Consider the following 21620-nt stretch of genomic DNA (forward strand, 5'->3'; position numbering starts at 1 on the left):
AACGTCTCCGTCATCTCTCCCTGGGTGACCTCCGGTGTTCCTGAGGAAGACTCGCAGAGGGCCTGTTCCCTCCGGGTCTAAGCGGCCTGCCATCCCCTGTGCATACACACTGGGGCCTGTTTGCCTGGGGCTGACGTGCGGTGGTTCGGAGTCCGTTTGAAAGCTGACCCTGTGTAAACAGGTTGAACTCTGGGTTGGTCACTTAATAGTTGGGGGATTCGCGGGCCTGTCTGTGGGTTTGCTCATCTATAAAAAATAAAAACCCTTCCTTTGCAGAGTTGTGAACATCCGGTGAGAGAATGGGTGTGCGAGTCGGTCAGTGAGGAGCGTATACTGTACAAACACACCTCACTGAGTGCGGGCTCCTGGCTGGACCTGTGCGGGCAAATATGGAAATAGCCCCGCTGGGTCTGTGGTCTTCAGAGTGGCACAGTGCGGGGGGGGGGGTGGCGCCAGCATTGTCATGACCCCGCATCCTCATCCTGAGAAGAGACTGCTGCTGCTTCTGGCGGAGGGCAGGTGCCGAGTGCCCCGCGGCTGGCTGGAAGCAGCATTCGCCTGCACGGGACCCTCCTGTGTCCACCTCGCCGGCAGCCCGCATGCCCACCCGAGCCTCGGAGCGGAGCCTTGAGCCTGCCTGAAGTCATCAGCCATCTAGTGACGTTCGAGGTCAGGTGCCGGCCAGTCCGTGACAGTGGTGAGCAAAAACCCCTGGGCAACACCGAGAGCTTGAGAGAGTCCTGTGTCTGGCTTTTGTTTTTAGGTCCAAATATTTGTGAGACTCGCCAGATCTTAAATAACTGTGCCCTTTGATTTCCTTCTACCGCCTACACCTTGCTATTCAGCCCTTTATATGGTGGCCTGACTTTGTTCCAGGGGGCATTTCCTGTGATCAGAGTTCAGTGAAATGATCAGCTTGCCCTCCACCCCCCAGTGTGTCTGTGCATCTCTGGTCTGACTCCAGAACACTTACAACTTGTTTCCTTTGAACATATATTCACATTTCTTACTATGGCCATTTCCCCCCGCAATAAAACGGTGCCCGGATTGTAGAGGCCCCAGGACAGGCCCGGATCATCAGCTAGAAGGTGACATTCTGAAGGCTTCCAGCGAGCCGCAGCCTGTGTGCGCTTGCCTGGCTCTGACCTGCACCCCAAGTCGGTCTGCTGGCTGCGAGGTACCAACAAGGACAGGGAAATGTGAAGTGTGAGTCCTTTGTCCCAGAGTCACCTAGCAACCCTGCCCCGGCCTCACTTCTGTCAGTGGGAAGATACAGGAGAAGTCTACAGATCAGTCAAAAATGAAGTACAGATTTCTGTATTTTATGTATTCACATTTTCTTCGAGCTGATTTAATGGAGTGAGAAACAGAATAGCTTCCCTGTCTTCACCAGCAGTTTGCATGCCGAGAAGGTTCAGCTGTCAGAAAGCAAGTAAAGCCCTTCCGCGGAACACCTCCGAGCGACATGTGTGAACACACATTCCACACGTGGCTCGGCTTCTCTGCCTCAGAAGCGTGGTGATTCTTCCAGAAGGGGGGGGGTAACCAAATCAGACACCAAAACTGCATACAGAATTCTTTTATTTAACTTAAACCATGTAGTACTTTAACTACTAGAAAAAAGCAGAGTAAGAGAAACTAAAGTTGCCTTAGCTTCAGCCATTCAAAATAGACAGTTTCTTTTTTTTCCCATAATGTAAAGAATCCAGAGTATATCGCAGTAACATGAATAAATTCTTACAACAGAATATACAAAAACATTTTGAAATTTTTTTCATCTACTGATTTTTTTATATAAACAGAGGAATTTTTTTTTTAGGAATAATTTATACACAGAAAGTCATTTTATGTAACAAATTGGCCATGTTATTACCTTTTTTTTTTTTTTACTTTTTTAAAAAACTTTTTTTAAACAAGAAAACTCATAAAATGCATTATTTGCGATGCATCCATTCCATTGCGCCTTCTGGTTTGATTCTTTTTTTTTTTTTTTTTTTTTGTCCCAGAGGTAGACATACTCTGGCAAACCTCTCCCTCAACCTCACTGGCTTAGAAAGCAGACAGGTGTTTCCGCCGAGCATCCCTTCCACCTGCGGGTGTGTCTATGCAACGGCAAACATCTGAATGAACAGTTGAACACAAAGAAAACTAATTGTTTCTGGACCTTTCTCCCATGTAGTGCAAAACATCCAGATGTTCCTACCAATGGAGATCTTATGGAGAAGTGTAGACATGGCCAATAATCCATGGGGAGCTAGAGGAAATGGAGTCCAACTGAAACACACTGTTGTGTGTGTGTCGTTTGTACTTAAAGGACTTGGTTTGGACTGGAAAAATGTGTCTTCGGTGTTCTGCCTTAAATAAAATAAATAGGGTCTCTTCCTTGTTATAACAAAGCGAGAATCACGATATGAGGCATGTAAGCAAACGGCCTGTGTGCGCCAGAGTTATCATCGTTCGTGTGATAAGTCTGCATGCTGTGATCGCTGTGGAACCAACAGCGGTGCCATCGAGGCCTTCCCTCTCCAGGCATTGCACGACCGTGGTGACAAGCAACCCAGCCCAGCCCAGCCGCTCAGGAGTGCCACGGGCACTGCCGGGCTGCAGCACCTCTGCTGTGTCCTTGGCCAATGAGGTTCTTTCAGTCCGTTAAAGTAGCTACACTCCAAAGGGAAATGACCAGTAAAAGATGATCCCCTTCCCAACCAGAGGGTTCTGGAAGACCAAGATACTGAAGATACAGAACTACTTCTTAAATCACCATCTTTCCTTTGTTATAAACTAGGGCACAAAGCATGGGGGGGAAAGAGGGTGAACCACGGCCTGGATCAGGGAGAAAAAAAATCTTTTTTTTTTTTTTTTTGGCATTTTGTAAAGCTAGCTAGGAAACAGGTGTCCTAAAAAAATGGATCACAAACACACATTTGCACACACAGAAAAAAGTGTCTTTAAATTATTTTCGGCAATTATAAACTACAAACATTTTATAAAATTATTCTATGTTCTTACAAAAATGCAATGAAACATTTAATTAGTTCTTGTAAACCAGATCTTCGTCAACTGACTACCCGTAATCTACTGGACTTAAGAGCCCTATTGAGAACGCTAATGAGTGACTAATTAGAACAATGTTTACCAGAAAGATGTGGACACACACAAACGTGGACATACAGATGAGTGATCATTATGTTCTTGCATAAACAAAATAAAACAAAACCCTAAAGTCATGCCCCAGAGCTGACCACTGACGGGTGCGGTGCAGTCCGCGCTCCTGACAGATCGCGCTGGGCTCTGCTGCAGCCGTGTCCAGAGCAGGGCGCGCGGTTTCTCTGTCGGAACCAAATGCCCGCGGATGACTGGTGAGCCTTGATGTGGTCTGATACCTTCAGAAACCATCAGGTTCAAAACATGGCCCACACTTCTTCCCAGCCCCGTCCCCTTCTGCTCGCCAGTCTTCGCTTCGCTTCATGTCATGCCCCTGTTACAGTGGTTTCCTACTGCCTCGTCATCCCACCGTCAAGGAGCGTCCAGTCTGCTTTTTCTCTAAGTGATCAATGAGTCATCTAAGCTGGAGGCCCGAAACGAAACCCTCTGGCCTGTCCAAGGTCTGTATCTTCAGCATCTCTGGCAACAGAGGTTCAATCTAGACAACATCCTCTCTTGAAATTCTCATTTGTACCACCGACTAGTCAGAGGAGAGTAAGAAAGGTTGACTTTCATCACTGGTGCTTAGAGGGTGGATCTGGTCCGTATCTCCCAATGCTGCTTAGCCCAGGAAATTAAAAACAAAAACAAAAACAAAAACAAAAAAACAGCCGACAAACACAAAAGTAACAGTAACAAAAGAACAAACCCCAAACCTTAAATGTATTAGTGGGACTGCTGGCATGGGCCCAGGCGGACCGTGGAGCATTACGGCCAACTGGAGGGTGCCTATGTTTCGGAAAGGAGTTGCCTTTGACATCAGCCACCCTAGGGGGACCAAGCAGTGACAGCCGAGGACCTTGGACCAAGCATCCTAGCCTCCTCACTGATCTGAGCTAGTGCGACCTTGCCGCGACCGACAGCGGCCCGCATCACGCACAGCCACCTGCCACGAGAGGTGAGCTGCTACGAGGCCTTGGTGGAACCAACTGGCCTAGAGTTTGGCATCAGACTTGGCTTGTAAATCCGTTACCCCAGCCAAAGCACATCACCTCCTGCCAAGCATTTTGCCGTTGGGTAGTTGCACAATAAGCACGGTTTTTTCTCTTTTACCAAGCCACGTTTCCTCCCATCGAAATGTTGTCCCAAGTCCTAAGAAACAGGCTGGAAGGAGAGGCCAGTGTCGGCCATGAACACAGTCTTCCGTCTTCCACGGAGGAAGCTCATTCCAATTGTGTGTCAAACGTCAGGACATCCCATAAAGGAGAGCTGGGGTGGTCTGGGTCTCACACAGCTGAATTCGACAGTGTCTCCAGAATACACCAGCCCCTGCTGCCTCGGGGAAGGGCCGTGTGTGCTAATGACTCTAATGCTCACATCAAGTCAATGACGTGCCTCAGTGGTTCAGGTCACTTCGAGCGCTGTGAGCTGCTGTCAGGAGGAGGTTGCATGGAAAATGCCACAACTCAGCTGATTAGATTATTTGGAGCATACAAAAGAGAAAAATCAAGAAGAGGCGGGAAAATCAGCATAAAATTAGGCTAGAACTGTGGATAGATGATGCCTTGGGACAGTCAAGGTGGGTGGCTTGGTCCAGTAAAATGACTGCACCATCACACAAGCAAAATTTTCTTTTATTTAAGTGTTTCTAAAGCATTTGTTATGATGGGCACTACACTATTAGTGTTTTCTTTCTACTTAAAGAAAAACCACCTACAAAAAACAAAAACAAAAGGACACCAACAACTCGGACAGTTTAAACAAAACCCTTGTAACCAGCTGAATGATCTGTAGAAATCCAGTTGTAGAAACCGGTAGGTATGTGCAAAAGAGAAGCGGCCACTATTCCAAGGGGTCACCTACAGTGTGGAAGAAGAAAACCCTGATCCAACAGGATTTCTCAGTGACCTTAAGACGCCAGGGGCCTTGGGAAAAGAGGGTAGTGTTCTCGCAGGAGGAAGAGCGCTCCTGAGCTCAACTGCAGTACTAGAACTGAAAGGAGCCAGCCACGCTTGGGGAAGACCCCCACCACGCTCCCCGATCGAGTCACCAGTGCCTGTGAGAGCAGCTGCTGGAATCGGCATAGGCGCCATCCACCCCCGTGAGCAGCAGCGGGACGGGATGGAGGCGCAGCCCTGGCGGGAGGCAGGCCACCCCAGAAGGAGGCTGGGCGCCGACCACCGGCCCTTTCCAGCCCAAAGGTTTGGTCTCTGTTTTCCCCGGGGGGAGGAGCTGAGGGTGAAGTGGAGGAACGTCTGGGGCGGGGGTGGGGGGGACTTGTCTCCTCTGTACGTCCTGAATGGGATCGGCTGACAGGTCAGGAACCCCCGCATTCTCCCGCAGGCCCGGCGGACTGAGCTCTCAAAAGCACTGATGGGGCTGCACCACTGACCTCGAGCCAGCGCAGCGACAGCACGTCCCCACCTCGGGCAGGGCTGGCCCACGGCGGCCAGAGCAGCGGCCCGAATCCGAACATCGCACCTTTCCAGGTAGGATTCTAACCCAGAGACCGACGGCCTGCCCCCTTGGGTACTTCCTGTCCTCCAAACCTAGGAACCGAGCGCTCTTCCAAAGACAGAATCTGTCATTCAAGCGGACGAAGGCCGTTTCAAGGGCAGCCAGCCTGGGACAGCCGAGCAGCCTCCCTGCGGCGCGTCCGGGCGCGCTGCACAGTGTGGGCGCCCCGGGCCGGGAGGAGGGAAATCCTGACACCTCACAACCTCTTAGGAAACCAAGTTCGGAGAAGAAGAGCAAAAACAACACAAAACGAGACATCTCAGGAAAAGGCAAGCTGTCTGACATGCATGGAGAGGTGTATTAGTGTTGCTTCGACCACGGAATACAGCCTGGCCTCTCCCTGCCTCGCCTGGTGTGTGTGGCCTGTGGTGTGGATGAGGTTACCAGTATCAACGGCATGTTGTCAGGTGCTGAGAAATGTGAGATGTATTCTTTTGTATATATACACATATAAAAAATAAGAGTGAGGTAGATAAATGCTTCAAAACCAAAACCAAAACCAAAAAAAAAAAAAAAAAAACCAACAAAAGCAAAAAAACCCAAAAACTGTCCTGTCTTATACACACACACACACACACACACACCACACAAAACCCTTTTCTCAGTATTTAAATTCTTAATGGGGCTTCTCTACAGTGATTGAAACTGGTATCACAAAATAAATTAAAAGAAAACTCCTACATATAATACCTTCTTAATTAACTTTTTTTTCTCATTTTTTTTAAGGGAAAAAAACTATGGGACAGAGGCTAGAGAAAATCGCAGGACTGAAGCTACCGACAAGCAGAAAAGCACTACACACTTGCTTTCTCGTGTTTAATCTCCAGTCACAACTAGCAATCATCATATTTGAGCTTTGTTCTTACTCATAATTTAAACATTTCCATCCCAGAAGCAACTCGTGTGCTGTCATCACTCTGGTGAGAAGTGCTAAAAACTAAACAAAACAAGACCCCCGGGCCCCGAGGCCTTGGATTCCTGGCCAAGGAAAAGTGCGCCAGCGCCCGGGCTCTGGTCCCCTGGGAGCCAGCATGGGGGGACTCCCCGGCCATCGCGGTGGTGCTCGCCCCGACCTGGCCCTCCGGCTGGCAGACCTGGCGGGGCACCTGCCGCCACCGCGAGGGGGCTGCCCCTGCCGCCCCCTCCTCACCAGTGCCCAGGAGGTGCCTGGGGATTTTGGGGTTCTAAAGACAGGTAGGTCGGTCTGGAGGGTGGTGGCGGGAGCCGCAGAGGGGCCCACTGCACCCTGGGACTCAGCAGCTGGTTCTCATGGGATGGAAGGATTAAATATCCATAAAAAAAATAGTAATCCAAATGCCTAGTGTCTGCAGTTAAAACTGCTGTTGTACCCAAGAATTAAAAAAATAGATATATGTGTGTCACAACCAAAACAAAGGTGAGGGAAAGAGAAGGTGAGACTTTCCAACAAGGGTGACTATAAACACTGAACAAGGATGTGCGAAATATTTAACCTTTTTTTCTGACCTGAGTTTGTATCATGTCTTGCACTGTAACAGACTCCAGCGCTGTGAGAGCAGGCTGAGGAGTGGGGTGCCGGCACACCAGGGCCTGCCCCTGGGGGTGCCGCCTGCTGCCTGCCTGCTTCCCTCGCCAGCCTCGTGCCCACAGAGCCTCCGGGTTAGAACGTAACTAACGGGCAGGGGGAGTGGGGAGGGGAGGGTGTATTTATAAAAAGGCATCAAACAGTTCATGGCAAATTATGTCATAGAAGTATCAGTTACTGGGAAGAGAGGAAGAAAGTCACGCACGCTAGTACAAAGCATAAGAAGTTTCTTGGAGTGAGCAGAAAGGGAAGAAGGGTAGACCTGAAGGTTTTCATAGATTAAATCCACAAAGATAAAGGACAAAAAAAATAGCAGCTTTTTTTTTTTTCTGTACAGACGTATAGATGAATATCTGAACCGTAAAAAAGTTATAAAAGTGACATTAAAGACGATGTGTATGCAAATGTTTCATGGTCTAACATAGAACTGTAAGAACCATGAAGAAGTCCTAGTAACAGAGAAAATGTCAACAAAGCTTAGAATGCTTGAATCCATTTACTGCTTTTCTTCTTACTGTTGTGGTGGTGTTTGAATTTCTTTCCTTGCAAACCTGCATAAACAGTTGGGCTGAGTCCCTGGAAACCCCTTCCCATCTGTGTCCTGGGGGGCCGGGAGCGGGGGGCCGAGATGGGGGGACAGGAGACTGGCACGTGGACGACCTTTCCTTAAAGCCTGTCTGCCAGGCTCTCGACAGGGCCTGTTTTCTCCAGAATTCCTGGGGGCTAGCACGTGGGGGTGGGGAAGAGGGGGTTCAGCCTCTCCCAGTCTCCACTGAGAGAAAAATCCCATTCTGTCCACTTCCCCCAAATAATAACCTAGTCAAAAGCAACTAGACCTGTGTGAACGTAAGACTGGAAAAGAACACCAGGGGCAATCAGATGGAGTGCAGCCTCAACGTGGCTCTTAAATGGCGTGACTAGATACCATGCTCGCCCCATGCCTCTGGAAACAAGGAAATAAGTGCCGGGATCAGGAGGGAGGAAGTTGAGGGTTTTGGCAGAATTTGGCAGCATTAAAATGGTAACAACCTTGAATGAATGATGGCCCTTTTTCAATTTCTTAAGTCCCTAAAAAGGTGAAAGATACAGTTAAAAAAATTCCGTCTCAACGTGTTTTTTTGTTTTGTTTTTTTATAAAGACCTACGGTGACAGGCAGGTGTGTATGGGGGCAATGTGGGGCCACCGGGAGGGACAGCCAGTTCCTCAATCTGATCAAAAGGGCGTCCCGGCTGGGCTTGCGGCAAAGGTTTTTCCATTATGAAGCAGAAAGAAAGAGAAAGGTGAGAGAGAGAAAAAGGAAAGAGGGAGGGAGGGAAGGAGGAAGGGCAGGAGACAGGTCTGAGAGAAGTGACGGGGAAAGCGTGAGGAGACTCGATTCTCGAATGTTCTGTTGCTATTAAGTGTTGTCATTAAGGTTCTTAAAGGCCCATGTCAGTTAAGGGTTCGGGCAGGGAAATAAAAAGCTGCTTGCATATTGAAAAAAGGAACATCCCAAATGTGTTTACTGCAGAGAAGCCGTCTCCCGTGGGCAGCATTGGCAGTTCTGAAGATCCACTGAGGTACAGGAGGCTGTGAATAGATTGTTAAAACTCTCTCCCCCCACCCGCCGCCCAGCGTGCACACACGTTACTGTTTGCACGGGATTCGGGATCCGAGGATCAGCAGGTCGAAGACTGGGGCAGAGGCAAGGCCCTCTCGTTCTTGCGTCCCCCGTTCATGTGCGCGTAAGGCTGTCTCTCATCGAAGCTGGCTCGGAGGACCAGCACGCCGGGGCCTGGGCCGTTCTCGGCCTTGTGTCCTGAGTGTCTGTCGGGCAGCGGCAGGGAGGACGAGGAGGCGGAGGGGTCCAGGGGGACGCTCTCCATGTTCTCGGGCTCCAGGTCCAGCTCCTCCGGCTCGGGCGGCTTGTTCTCCTCGCTGTAGTAGAAGGAGACCTCCCGGAAGCCGGGCTCCATCTCGTCCTTGATGCTGCTGATGATCTCCAGGAAGGAAGGCCTCATCTTGGGGTTGTACTGCCAGCACATGCGCATCAGTTCAAACCTGCGGGGAGACAGACGGGAGGTGGGCCCTGCCGCCGTGGTGGCCGTGGCCGGCAGCCTCCCGGGCCACTCGCTGCGGTCTCTCTGCGACGCCTGGCCACCGAGAGCACTGCAGACGGCACTGCCGCCTCACCGAGCCTCTGCCTTTCTCTCTCGATGGCCCCAGGAGCCTCGGCTTCTCCTGTCTCGTGTCCCACCTCGGCTTTCACTTCACCCGGGCCCCAGGACCCTCCTCGGGACAAGACCTGAGCGCTCATTTCCCGAGGAGGACAAATCTAGGCTCACACACAGTCTGTCATCACAGGTATTATGGTGACAGCGCTAAGACATAAAAACGGGCTCCTGGGCGGCACAGTCGGTGAAGCATCCGACTCTCAGGGTCAGCTTAGGTCGTGATCGTAGGGTTGTGGGATCGAGCCCCGAGTCGGGCTCTGCGCCTCAGCAGGGAGTCTGCTTGAGATTCTCTCTCCCTCTGGCCCTCCCCCAGTCTCTCTCTAAAATAAATAAATCTTTTAAAAAGAAATAAAAACAACCTGCACAGCATTCTATTTAAAGCATCCCTTGTAGCCACTAATCGAACATTATTATTTCCGGAATTAGAGTGCTGGAAACCTCTGGTGTCTCTGTACTGAGGGTTAGGAGTGATCACAGCCATCCACACAGTGAGCTCTCCTAATCCCACCTCTGCTTTAAGCTTCCCCCAGTGGCTGGGGACGGCAGGCAGGGGACCCGCAGAACAGGCAGTGAGGCGGCCTGGTGACCGGTGGAAGGAGCACGTGTTCCAAGTGGCCCCGGGCCCATCCAGCCCGCCCAGGCTGCCTGCTGTGTGCCCCAAGACGCAGAGCCCGGCCTCGGATCCAGGCTGTGCCCAGCTGAGTGACAGTCCCAATGACGACCTGCGGCCAGAGCCCAGCAAGGCAGGAGGGGCCGGCCCTGTGCAAGAGTCCCCGCCCAAGCAAGGGGCAGGCATCGAACACAGGGTGACGCCCGTGCTGGGTCTCACCAGCTGGACCATGATGGCACTTGGGCCGCAAACCTTTGCAAAGCCCTGAGTCAAGTGGATCCCCAGGAGTCTTCCTAGCAACATGGGATGGGGCCCCCAGAAAGCCGGAGGCTGTACCCGGAAGGAGAAAGAAGGAATGGTGTGGTGTGGCCAGCCGACCTAGGGGAGGCCTGGGCTTTGCCAAGAATTCAGGCTGGCCCCAGAGCTGGAGGAGGCCACGATTCCGGGGAGGGATTGGCCAGTGGCCCTTCTAGCTACAGAGATGCTTTTCAATAAAAATGGCTAAATGCAACGCCCCATATTTAGGAAGCACAGAGCACCCCAAACTGGCTGCTAGCCTTCCTGCGGGCTGACCATTTGACTGACAGCACTTGCTTGTCTGGCCCCAGGGAAGAAGCTGGGGAGAGCCGGTGGGACAGAGAAACCAGACTGCAAAGAGAAAGCTCCTAAGACAATGGGGCCAGCTAGCTTGAAAGACCTGGGGGAAGAGGTGTCCAGTGGCTGGAGGGAAGAAGACGTGACCTCCAGGGAGGGTGGACACAGGAGAGAGGCTTTCTGCCTGTCTTGTTACCTGTTCTTGTAAATCGTGTTTTATTGGAAATATGTCTGTGGCTGCTTTCAAGGGACAACTTCTAGTTGGAACAGTAGTTGGAGCAGGAAGAGAAGCCTAGAAGCCCAGAATATTCACTGTGTGGCCCTATATCGGAAACGTTTGCCACCTGTGCTCTGGCAGAAAAAGATCTGAACAAAATGTGAAGACTGACTAGATTTTCCCCTCCCAACAAAACCACGTACACCTTGGCCACGCCACCAAGCACGTGGCAGGACCGACCTGTGGTTCACGCGCCCCATGACACACGCTGGGCAGCAGGCAGGCAGGGTTTTACACGTGTGAACTGCTTTCATCCCCACAAATCTGAGAAGTGGGCACATTAGAATATATGCCCATTTCGTGGATGAAGAAGTGGAAGCACCAAGAGATGACATAATTTGTCCAAGGACCCCAAACAGGGAGGGTGGAGCGGGATGGAGCTCTCCGTGAAAGAGGAAGGTTGGGCTTTGACCACCACCTACCTCAGGAAAAGGGGCATTTTCTCAACCTCAACAAGAGCGACTGTGGTCCTCCTAGGAGACCGGTTCCTCTGCTTCAGTCACTGTGCGGTGGGGGATTTGCGCTGATAGACGGGCAGCTCCTGCCTTGGGGTCAGATGGCAAGCAAGCCTGCCTTCCCTTCCCTCCCATTACTGCCTGAGGAAAAGGACTCCCCCCACCCCCCACCCCAAAAAGTAAATCAGGCCATAAATACACGAAACCCCTCTCTCTGGCTCAGCTGCGATTTCCTCAATCCCTGGCTGCCCGACTTGTCCCTGAATAGAAGCGCAGCCAGGGCCAGAAACACGTGATGTGCCCTGGCTCAGGGCTGCTGCGGCCCGGGTGAGGGTGGGGGCCGAGGAGGTGCCACCAGCAGGGGAGCGACGGGAGTGACATCAGCACAAACAAGCCATGTGATGCCTCTCTTAACCCATTCCCGAGTCACAGCCCTTCCAGGGCTGCCCATAAAAGGAAGTCTTTTTCACTCTGTAGGATTCAAGACCTTGTTTATACTATCTCCACAAGAAAACTTTCCAGTAGACTCTAGAAGGATTTATGGGCTGATAAAACTCTTCTTTAAAAACGCACATGTTTTACAACCAGTTGGCTCTGCTGAGGCCAAACCGCCGTTTCCCGAATGCCCCCTTGTGGGGGGCCGGGGGGTGCGCAGGCCCTTCACCGGGGCAGGAAGGAGATGGAATGGAGCTGCTTGCTGCCCTGTCCTGCAGTGAAGCCGCTTAAGGGAGACAAGCGTGATGGGCGGGGGGGGCAGCATGAGGGAAGAGGGACAACTGGCCCACTGCACACAGAGGGACCTCTGGATCGCCCCCCGATTTGGCCCTGCTGTGCACGCACGCAGGTTGTGAGCACAAGCCAAGATGGGAGAGGCGGCCGGGCCTCCGTCCACGTGGCCACTGTCACAACAAAGACCGGATTCCAGAAAGGCCCTCCTCCACCTCCTCCTGGCAGCCTGGAATAGCCAGGATTGTCTCGTGAGCCCCTTCTCAGCTGGGGCCGGCAGAGGGACAGCAGGCCTGCCTGACCCCTCAGCCCATGCCACTCTGTCTTCGGGCCGAGATGAAACGCAGGGCCCGGGTTCCACGGGACAGCCCGTGGTCGCAAGGCTAAGCAGGCGAGGACGGCCATTCCTGACTGTTCGGACTCTGCTCAAACACCCGAGTCCCACAAAACCAGCACGGGATTACCAGCAACGAGGGGGCTTTAATCAGCAAGAGGAAAAACGTGTTTGGAAACCGCAAAACCTACCAGTGTCTACGGAATCTGTTTCAGACTCATCTCTGAGTTGGTAACTCTCTGGGCCAAAAAGCTCGAATTCTTTCCTAAGTGCTGTGTACTGAGGACCGCCCTGGCAAGGGCCTGGACGTGTGACCCTGTGCAAGTTCCACGGAAGACCACAGGCTTCTTAGCCCAGGCCCGAGGACTCGGTGCGCACCTCTGCTCAAGCCCCACCCCACGCCAGCGGGAGGCGTCCTTCTGCTACCCGACTTCAGACCGCCGGGACCGTGCCTCACGGCCGTCTCTGGGGCGTCAGCAGTCAGTATGCAGCCAGGGGGACTCAAGGACATTCTGGTGTAAGTACAGAGACGTGAGATGAGCTTTGTTTTCAGTGTAAAATGTGAACCACCAGCAAACCATGGGCCAGATCTGATCTCGTGCCACTGGTTAAATTAATTCGAACTGAGTCTCGGTGCTAAGACTCGCAAGCCTGGACTCTCTGTGGCTTGGGCCACGGAGCCTTTTCTCTAAAGCCTAGGCGCTCGGTGCCGCCGAGGGGATGGGGATTACCGGCCCCTCCAGAGGGGACCACGTCACCTGCTTGCGGGCATGGCCAAGACGCTGCTGCTGAGCGGAGGGCCCCCAGCAGCCACGGCACACCCCGCCGCCACGTTACCCTACTGCTGCCCGCTCCGACCTCTGGGGCCATACAACTGAACTGGTCTGTCTTCCACCTGGAGGCCCGGCGGGGCTTTTGGGCAACTCCCAAGAGCTCGGTGACTCGACTCTCTTCTGGGAGAAACAGGAGTCCATTCTTTCACTGCCCGTAACAAAAGAACTCCTCTCCCAGAACAGTTCTTTACCTAAGCTCATCAGTCAGTCCAGGGCAACACAGACACTCCCCACACAACCAACTCGCCTCCTTTCATTTTGTTGTTTTCTTAGAAGGGAGAACAGTTTGCCCAGGGGGTTCTGGATGGCAAAGCAGAAATGCCTTGTGAATTAAACATTTAATATCCAGCAGTAACCTCTCCATGTGAGTTTCCTTGTCACTCTATGCTGGGAACAGGAAGTGTCCTGCCTTTCCCATGGCAGGTGGGCTGCTTCCCAGGCATATTAAATTCATATCAAAACTCCAGGCCCCAGGAGGCAGATCAACTTCAGCAGCCCCACACGTTTCTCAGCGGCCAACATTCATCTGAGTCAAAGAGAAAACTCAAAAACAACACCTCTCCTCCCACCACCCCCCAATCACATGAATGCAACGCACACCTGCTTTCTCGTACTGTCTCTAAGCTTGCTACAACACACAGTTCTAGCCACCGCCTCTATTCTGGTAGCAGACCCGTGGATGCAAATTCGGTGGGCATCACTCCTCACACTCCATTATGCAGATTTTTCCTCTGAAGGAAGATTTTTTTTTTAATAATGATTTTTTATTATATTATGTTAGTCACCATACAGTACATCCCCGGTTTTCGATGTAAGGCTCGATGATTCATTAGTTGTGTATAACACCCAGTGCACCATGCAATATGTGCCCTCCTTACTACCCATCACCGGTCTATCCCATTCCCCCACCCCCCTCCCCTCTGTAGCCCTCAGTTTGTTTCTCATAGTCCATAGTCTCTCATGTTTCATTCCCCTGAAGGAAGATTTTTCTTATAAAGGGCTGACAAGATACAGTGACCACACTGTTCAGAGAGAAGAGTCACCTGTAGGGAAACTAGGAGTCCGTGGGGGTGTGGCAGCCAGCCCCCACGGACCCCCACCTCCTGTTATGCATGCCTCCTGTAATCTCTTCCCACATCGCGGAGGGCTACCCCCAAGGTTAGGCCATCAAGGCCACTGTGGCTTCTGCTCTGCTCTGGAATCATTTGCTCTTGTCCAAGCTACAGGTGCCCATGGCCCAAATCTAGCCTAGTGGCCAATTTTGTAAGGCCTAGGAGCTAAGAATGGTTTTTATATTTATGAGCCGTTGAAAAAAAATCAAAATAAGAATAATATTTTGTGCTGTGAAAATTATGGGAAATTCAAACTTCGGTGTCCCCCAGATCAAGCTGTACGGGAGCACAGCCATGCTCGATCACGTGGTACCCCTGACTGCTCTGGCACTACGGCAGAGGGGAGGAGCTGAAACGCTTCCTCTCTGTCCTCCTAGAGGAAGCGTTTGCTGAATCCTGCTCGAGGAGAAGCCAGCTGCCTGGCACTTGACCACATGGGCGCACCACCTTGGAAGTGGGTCCCAGCCCCAGTCAAGCCTTCCGCCCACGGCAGCCCTGGCCGAGCCGCTCCCGGGTTCCCAGCCTTCAGAAACTCTGTGGGATGGCAAATGCTGATGGTTGTTTTAAACTGTTAGGTTTGGGATAATGTTGTGCTGCAGCAAAAACCTGGTACAGGTCAGGAGAGGGAGCGTTTCCACGCTAGGCAAGAAAATGCACTAAGTGACTTTTTTTTTTTTTTTTAAAAAAAACCAAGTGACCTTTTGAGTCTCTTCTAACTTTGGGTCCTGAAGTCTAAAGGCGCTAATTGGGAAGGTTCTCGAGGGACCTGGGAAACCCCTTGCCTCCCACCCTGTCTCAGCTACCACCCCCTCCCTGCCGCCATATGCACTGCCCTCTGAGAAGTGGAGCCTCCTGTCACTGGGGGGCCTACACTGCGCCCCATGTCTAGGGCCCTGCAAATTTCCGACCCTAGGCCCATGCTCGGGTGATCAGTGGGTTCCCCCGCCCCCAACACACACACACACACGCAGATGCAAGGATGCCGCCTTCCCTATGGCGATCGTGGGTCTTCTTTCTTAATTCCATGCAAACTGTCCATGGGCTAGAACAGGCTTCAGCTGAACAAACATTCAGAAGCAGCAGTTACAGAGCACAGGGCCCAGCTAATGTAGTCCCAGCACGGGGGTGCTACACCGAGTCTCCTGCAGCCCGCGGGCCCTGCAGCTGCACAGTCAGGGCCATGGGAACAAGGCCTCCCACATCTACATGGAGATTGGGGATTCAGTCTTGGTAGCAACAACGTCCTTCAGAAAAAAACCACAAAACCTTGGTTTGTTGATGGACAATGGTTTCTGCTTCCCAAGCTGTGGCAGCCAGACCCTAATATGCTCCCCAAGATTCCTGCCCCTGCTGTAAATGCCTCGTGTAACTCCTCACCCTAATGTGGGTCGGACTAAGGAAGATGATGGGATTTCACTCTGTTATTTTAGTTTTCTCATCAGTTGACTCTGCATTAACCAAAAGGGAAGCTATCTGGGGTAGATGTGGCTTCATCAGGTAAAACAAATGGTAAAAGCAGCAGAGATGCTCTTGCTGGCTCTGAAGAAGTAAGCTGCTTCCGTGGGAGGAGACCCACTCTCTGGAAGGACCCCAGTCCCGCAGCCACAGGGCTGAATCCCGAGGACAACCTGAAGGGCGTGGAAGAGGGAGGCCCGGAGCCTCCGATGACGGCGGCCCCAGCCTACCCCTGATTTCAGTCTGGTGAGACTGAGCAGCGGCCAGCACACCTGTGTCTGGATTCCTGGCCCAAGGAAACTGCTGAGGGACTCAAAAGAGCGAAGCTTTCGTGACTGTTAAGGCCAGTCTCCCTGCTATCCACTTGACATGATTTCTGCAAACCGTCCCCCACTCTGAGGCCCCGGCCTGAGGCAGTGCTCACTTGAGGCCGTTGTAGGGGTCTTCCCCATAGACACAGAGACAGCCCCACAATTCCTCCGGGATCTTTCCCCATGTGAAGCCAAACATGTCCTGAAAAGCACTTTTGGAAAATTCCTGAATTGGTCTTGAAGTACTAGTAGTGGTAGCCTACCTTCTCCCCACTGGGATCCGGAAGAATCTCTGAGCCTCACCTTAACGTGCGTGTTAAAACCAAGTGCACCGCTGTCTACCCGTCCCTGTCCTGGACCCGATGCCCCAGCCACAGAACACCTTCACATCGTCCTCTGACCTCCTCTGGACAGACGACGAGGCCTAGCTGCCTTCCGCAGCTCTGACCTCCGCCAACAGAGGCGTTCTGCTAAGAACGCCGAGCAGCGGGGCCCAGGAGGCATCACGGACACTCCGCCGTTACCGGCAAGTCTCAGCAACAAGACGCCGAAGGCTTTTGGTTCAAGTGCTGTGAGGTGGCAGATCCACCAGCGCCCAGAGCCGGGCTCAGTGTCTGCACGGAGGTCAGCCGAACCGCGAGCCAGGTCCCCGTCACAGGTCACTGGATGAAGCTCCAGAGAGCATGTCGCTTAAGTGGTTTACGAATCTGTCTGCACCCGGCAGGGAAGACACCTGCGGGAACCCCTGGGGCAGCGGCGTGGGCCGGCTTCCGTGCGCGCCACCTGGAGCAGCGCCCGCAGGCCTGCCAGTGGCTGTGGAAAGCTCTGGAAGGTGGCTAATGAGCACTCGGTGTCATGCTGTTGCACCCCGCCCTTTTCAAAAACTTTTCATGGAGAAGACGGGCAAGGATGGCTTTGGTCAAATACTTCACAGAGATGTGTGGCCTGAGAAACGTCAGAAGTAAAAGATGAAGGGAGACGGCGTGAAACTGAGGCAGCTCCACAAAGGCACGGGGTCCTGCCATCAGGATGACCCTCTTCTAAGCTGCCCCCCGGCCATCACGGCACCTGCCGGAGAGACCGGCTCTCAGAACTCCTCATCCCCTGCCCCCCGGGGTCACCGATCAGGGAACCCGAGGGGGAGTGGCGGGGGCCCAGGAAATACGTACAGCATGTCGGGGCAGTTGTCCGGCTTGTCCAGAAGGCCGCCCTCCATCACGAAGCGAAGGACCTGCTCGTTGGACAAGCCCTGGTATGGCTGTTCGGCCAGCGTGGCAATCTCCCAGAGCACGACCCCGAAGGACCTGCGGTGACACAGGGAACCACGTGAGGGCTCAGAAAGGGGAGGCCAGACCACACTGCCCCTGCCTTCCCGGCACGTCCCTGCGCTGGCTTCTGGGCCCCTGCCCGCCGGGCGGCAGCCGGCCAAGCGTCCTGCAGCGTGCTGGGCACTCGCTAGGTGGGGACGTCCGTCTTCCTCTGCTGCTGCTCACGTTCCCCGCACAGGAGACGCGGCCCTGGCGCATGTGGAGGAAGCCGAGGTCTCAATTCTGTAATCACAGGCAGATCCCCAGGCCCCGCGGGACAGTGGTGTCGTGGGCTTGAATGCAGCCTGGGACATCCAAGCCCTTCAATGAGCTCCCCCGTTTTGGAAACTTGTACCCAAGTAGCTCTCGATGTTGGCCGTGGAGCAGAGTCTCCTGGCGAGTTTTTTTTTTTTTTTTTTTTAAGATTTTATTTATTTATTTGACAGAGAGAGACAGCCAGCGAGAGGGGGAACACTAGCAGGGGGAGTGGGAGAGGAAGAAGCAGGCTCCTAGCAGAGGAGCCTGATGTGGGACTCGATCCCAGAACGCCAGGATCACGCCCTGAGCTGAAGGCAGACACTTAACGACTGCGCCACCCAGGCGCCCCTCCTGGCGAGTTTTTAAAACACACTGATGCCTGGGGTCCTTGACCACAGTTCTGATTTCATTGGTCTGGAGTGCTGGAAAGCTCAACGGGGATCTCCCAGGTCCAGTGGGGCCGGTGGGGAGAGAAGCCCCACGGGGGCCGGGGGAGCTGCTGGCCTGTGAAGACCTCAGTCTCACGGCGGGGGGAGTGAGGAGGGGGCTACTGGCTGGTTACAGGGCTCACAGGCAGCCAGGGGTCCTTAAGCAGAACTTAGCCAAGGGGCAAAGGGGCTGAGGAGTCGATTCAGCAAGGGGAGCAGTGAGCCATTCTGCCAAGCATGCAGTTTTGCCTGTTTGTTTAGAAGATCCAACTGGAAAACAAATTAAAATACATATACACGCACACAGAAAGGTCAGGCAGATAATGTTTAAAAAGGCGATGCTGTGATCTGCAAAATAAAGGTGCCTTCCCAGCACACACTGCTGTCTTATACAAATTTTCCTCGGTCTATTTGCCTTTGTGTTCAGTTCATTTCAGCAGAATAAAGCAGGCTCGTCAGCAGCAAATGGCCTGAGGGGCTTCCGACAGGACTGTGCAAGGCCAGGGGTGCGGGCAGCACCGCACCGAACATTCTGGGGCCTGGCACTTCCCATGGAGAGCTCTCGGGACCCCGGCCGGGAGCCTGAGCCAGGAGGCCCTTGGACTCTGTACCAGAACGTTTTACCCCCTGCTTCAAGCTATGCCTCCTTTGCCATGACCAAAAGGTTACTGTGCACATTGCTACTAAGAGCACATGTGAGACACAAATACAGAATCTCAGCAGAGGACTGACCCACCCAAGGCCCTTTTTAATTTCCAGTGACCAAGAAATAGTCTTTAACGTTGCACAAGAGCCCTAGAAATACCAAAGACCCAGGGGCCTCTGTGCAGCGTTCAAAGGCTCGGGCTCAGGGCAGCCACTTCCTCTCGCGGCTTCGGCGGTGGGATCTCCTACCGAGGTGGGCCTGCTCCAGCAGCAGCACGCCCCGGAGGCTTCAGCGCCCCACCTTCCCGTCTGCCAGGCAGCTCAGCCCAAGAAAGGACAAGGTTGCCGTTCTTACCGAGCGCAGGTCCCGCCTCGCCAGAGGGCCCATGTGAGAACACCAGGCTCCAGCAGCCCGGTCTCGCTCGCTGGCTCCCGTACGGCCCCTCTCAGCCCCGGCTGCCCCGGCTCAGGCTCCCGGTCACCTGGCTAACCGTAAACGTCACGTGTCTCCCCCTCACGTCTGTCTCGCAGCCCTGCTCTTCTGGCCTCACTTGAGCAGTCTACCCAAGGTCACCTGCCCCTCCCCCTCCTCGGAGCCCACCCCCACGCCCGCGGTCCTCCTCGCTGGCCGACGGCACTCCCCTGACTGCACGCAGCTTACACTCCAGTGAAAGTGGACACGCTGGGACAGCGCAACGGCACGCTCCCGTGCCACTCTTCCTTCAGAAGTGTGACACGTCCCCAGAGAACCTGAAGGATCGGGCCCAAGCCCCTAACACAAAGTTGGTCTGCAGCCTCCCTTGGTCTCTCTCTACCCTAACTCCCTCCAGGAAGTCCCACTGTCCTCTACAGGCAGCAAGCACATCCTGCCACCGTGGCTGACCCCCAGCACTCCTGCTGCCAGGAACCCGCGTCCTCCTGGCCCCACAGGTGACATTTCATACTTCAGGGTGCCTCACGATCCCATCTCTTCTGGCCAGGCTTCCGTGACTCTAAGCTGTCAGGATCACTTCCTCTTGTCCATACGACCTCACCCCTCAAGGACAGGGAGTGTGTCTCTCGTCACCTTGTTCTGGCACACACCGAGCATGTCCTGGGCCTCCCACGTCCTCGCGATCACACCCGTGAAGTAACACAGCAGGTAAGAGGCCCGGCTCTCCCCCAGATGCTTTCCCCAGAGTGACTCTTGTGTGATGTCAGTATCGCTTGTCGGTGAGGGCCACTTAATGCTGGCGTCCGGTCATCCTTCACGGGATGCAACCAGCTGTATGGAGTCCAATGGATGGAGGCTGAACAATCTCTACCCAACACCAAGATGCCCCCCCTAGCACCACCAGCTGTCCCAGGAGCCACTGAAACATGGATCAAGCTACTGCAGACCTCCGAGGGCATGGACCCATTCCTAAACATACCTCACCTCACAGCCAATCAGGGATGCTGAGAACAGGCTAAACCCACGTGTTTTTCAAAGCAGGTGATTTGCAACGTGGCACTAGTATTAATGTCTTCAAATAAAACCAAGTCATGAATTGTGTGGATACAATTCATCTTGAAACATTGGCCAAATGCCTTTGCGTGACGCCTTTTCTAATTACGAGCGCTGTTTTCCCCAGAAAAGGTGCAACTTGCTGTGAATCTCATAGGTCAGTGCCAGTGCTGCCTGGGGTCGGCATTCAGTCACCACACCTCAGGACCTACAGAGAGACCCACGTTCCCGCTGACATTAATTAGCCACTGAAGAAGTGAATGATTACAAATGGGTGTCACGAGCCCTGGATATTTGTGGCAGTTTGGAAACCCCAGGAAGTCGAGAAATGAAGGCTATCGTAGGGTGGTTCAGGTGCTCAGAAAGGGAACACATTCATGTCTTCTACCCCGAAGGACCTGCTGGCGGGGCCACAGTGCCGTAGAGAAGCTGTAGGAGGGGCAAACACGGCCTCCAAGGGCCTGGGAATAAAATCTCACAGGGCCGCAGAAAAATGTGGAAATGTTCAAACTAGAGAAAAGAGACCACTTCCTTGTGACTCCAAGGCCTGTCTTACCAAAAACAGAGCAGGTGTGCAACTGTGCCACAGAGAAGGGCCAATGGGTATCACCAAGAGACCGATGTAAGCATAGTGCAAGCAAGACCTGCAAAGAACAAGGATGTCTTAAGGAGGGTGGTCTGTTTTTGTGAGGGAGGGAGTAAGCAGTCCCTGGAAATGTGAGCAGAAGCCCAGAAACTAGTTGTCAGGGGCGCCTGGGTGGCTCAGTCGTTAAGCGTCTGCCTTCGGCTCAGGGTGTGATCCCAGAGTTCTGGGATCGAGCCCCACATCGGGCTCCTCCACTGGGAGCCTGCTTCTTCCTCTCCCACTCCCCCTGCTTGTGTTCCCTCTCTCGCTGGCTGGCTCTCTCTCTGTCAAATAAACAAATAAAATCTTAAAAAAAAAAAAAAAACCCAAAACTAGTTGTCAAAGATGCCGTGGATGGGACCTGGACGCTGCACGGGACCACAGGGACACCTCCCAAACCTGAGATTCTGGGATCACTTTCACAAAGTCAAATAAAAGTCTTTGTAGCTCTTTCTAGATTTTCAACTGCTTAGGAATGACTATGCTGTTGAATATAATCTAAAATGATTTACATTCCTTCGACAGGGCAAGCTGTAGATCCTAGGAAGCTGAGAAACCTTCCACATTCACCAATGTCCTGACTGGCCTACCCTACCTACCTGTGTTACCCTCAAAGGCTGTGTTAAAAAATAAAAATCTACAGTACTTAATGCCTGGACATTGAATGGAATGAATACCAAACACCCATTCTTGTTTATATAAATATATTATTGGTTCATAACATC

General features: G+C 53.0%; 1 protein-coding gene across 3 annotated transcripts in view; it reads right to left on the reverse strand.

Annotated features, from left to right (window-relative positions):
* Positions 1-1970: 1970 nt before the first annotated feature.
* IGF1R (insulin like growth factor 1 receptor) overlaps positions 1971-21620 on the reverse strand; it is a 296716-nt gene continuing 277066 nt past the window's right edge. For 2 of the 3 annotated variants that reach the window (XM_045795411.2, XM_087856694.1), the window contains 2 exons: positions 17316-17450; positions 1971-9266 (listed from right to left, as the gene is read on the reverse strand). In XM_045795411.2, coding sequence (XP_045651367.1) covers positions 8885-9266; positions 17316-17450 — 517 coding nt within the window. In that variant the 3' untranslated portion in view covers positions 1971-8884. Of the gene's footprint in view, positions 9267-14165; positions 17215-17315; positions 17451-21620 lie in introns of those variants that run through there. The other variant, XM_087856693.1, reaches the window with a different exon arrangement.

Source organism: Ursus americanus, chromosome 28 (assembly GCF_024610735.1).
Source record: "Ursus americanus isolate L20-20 chromosome 28, mUrsAme1.1.p, whole genome shotgun sequence".
NCBI lineage: Eukaryota > Metazoa > Chordata > Mammalia > Carnivora > Ursidae > Ursus > Ursus americanus.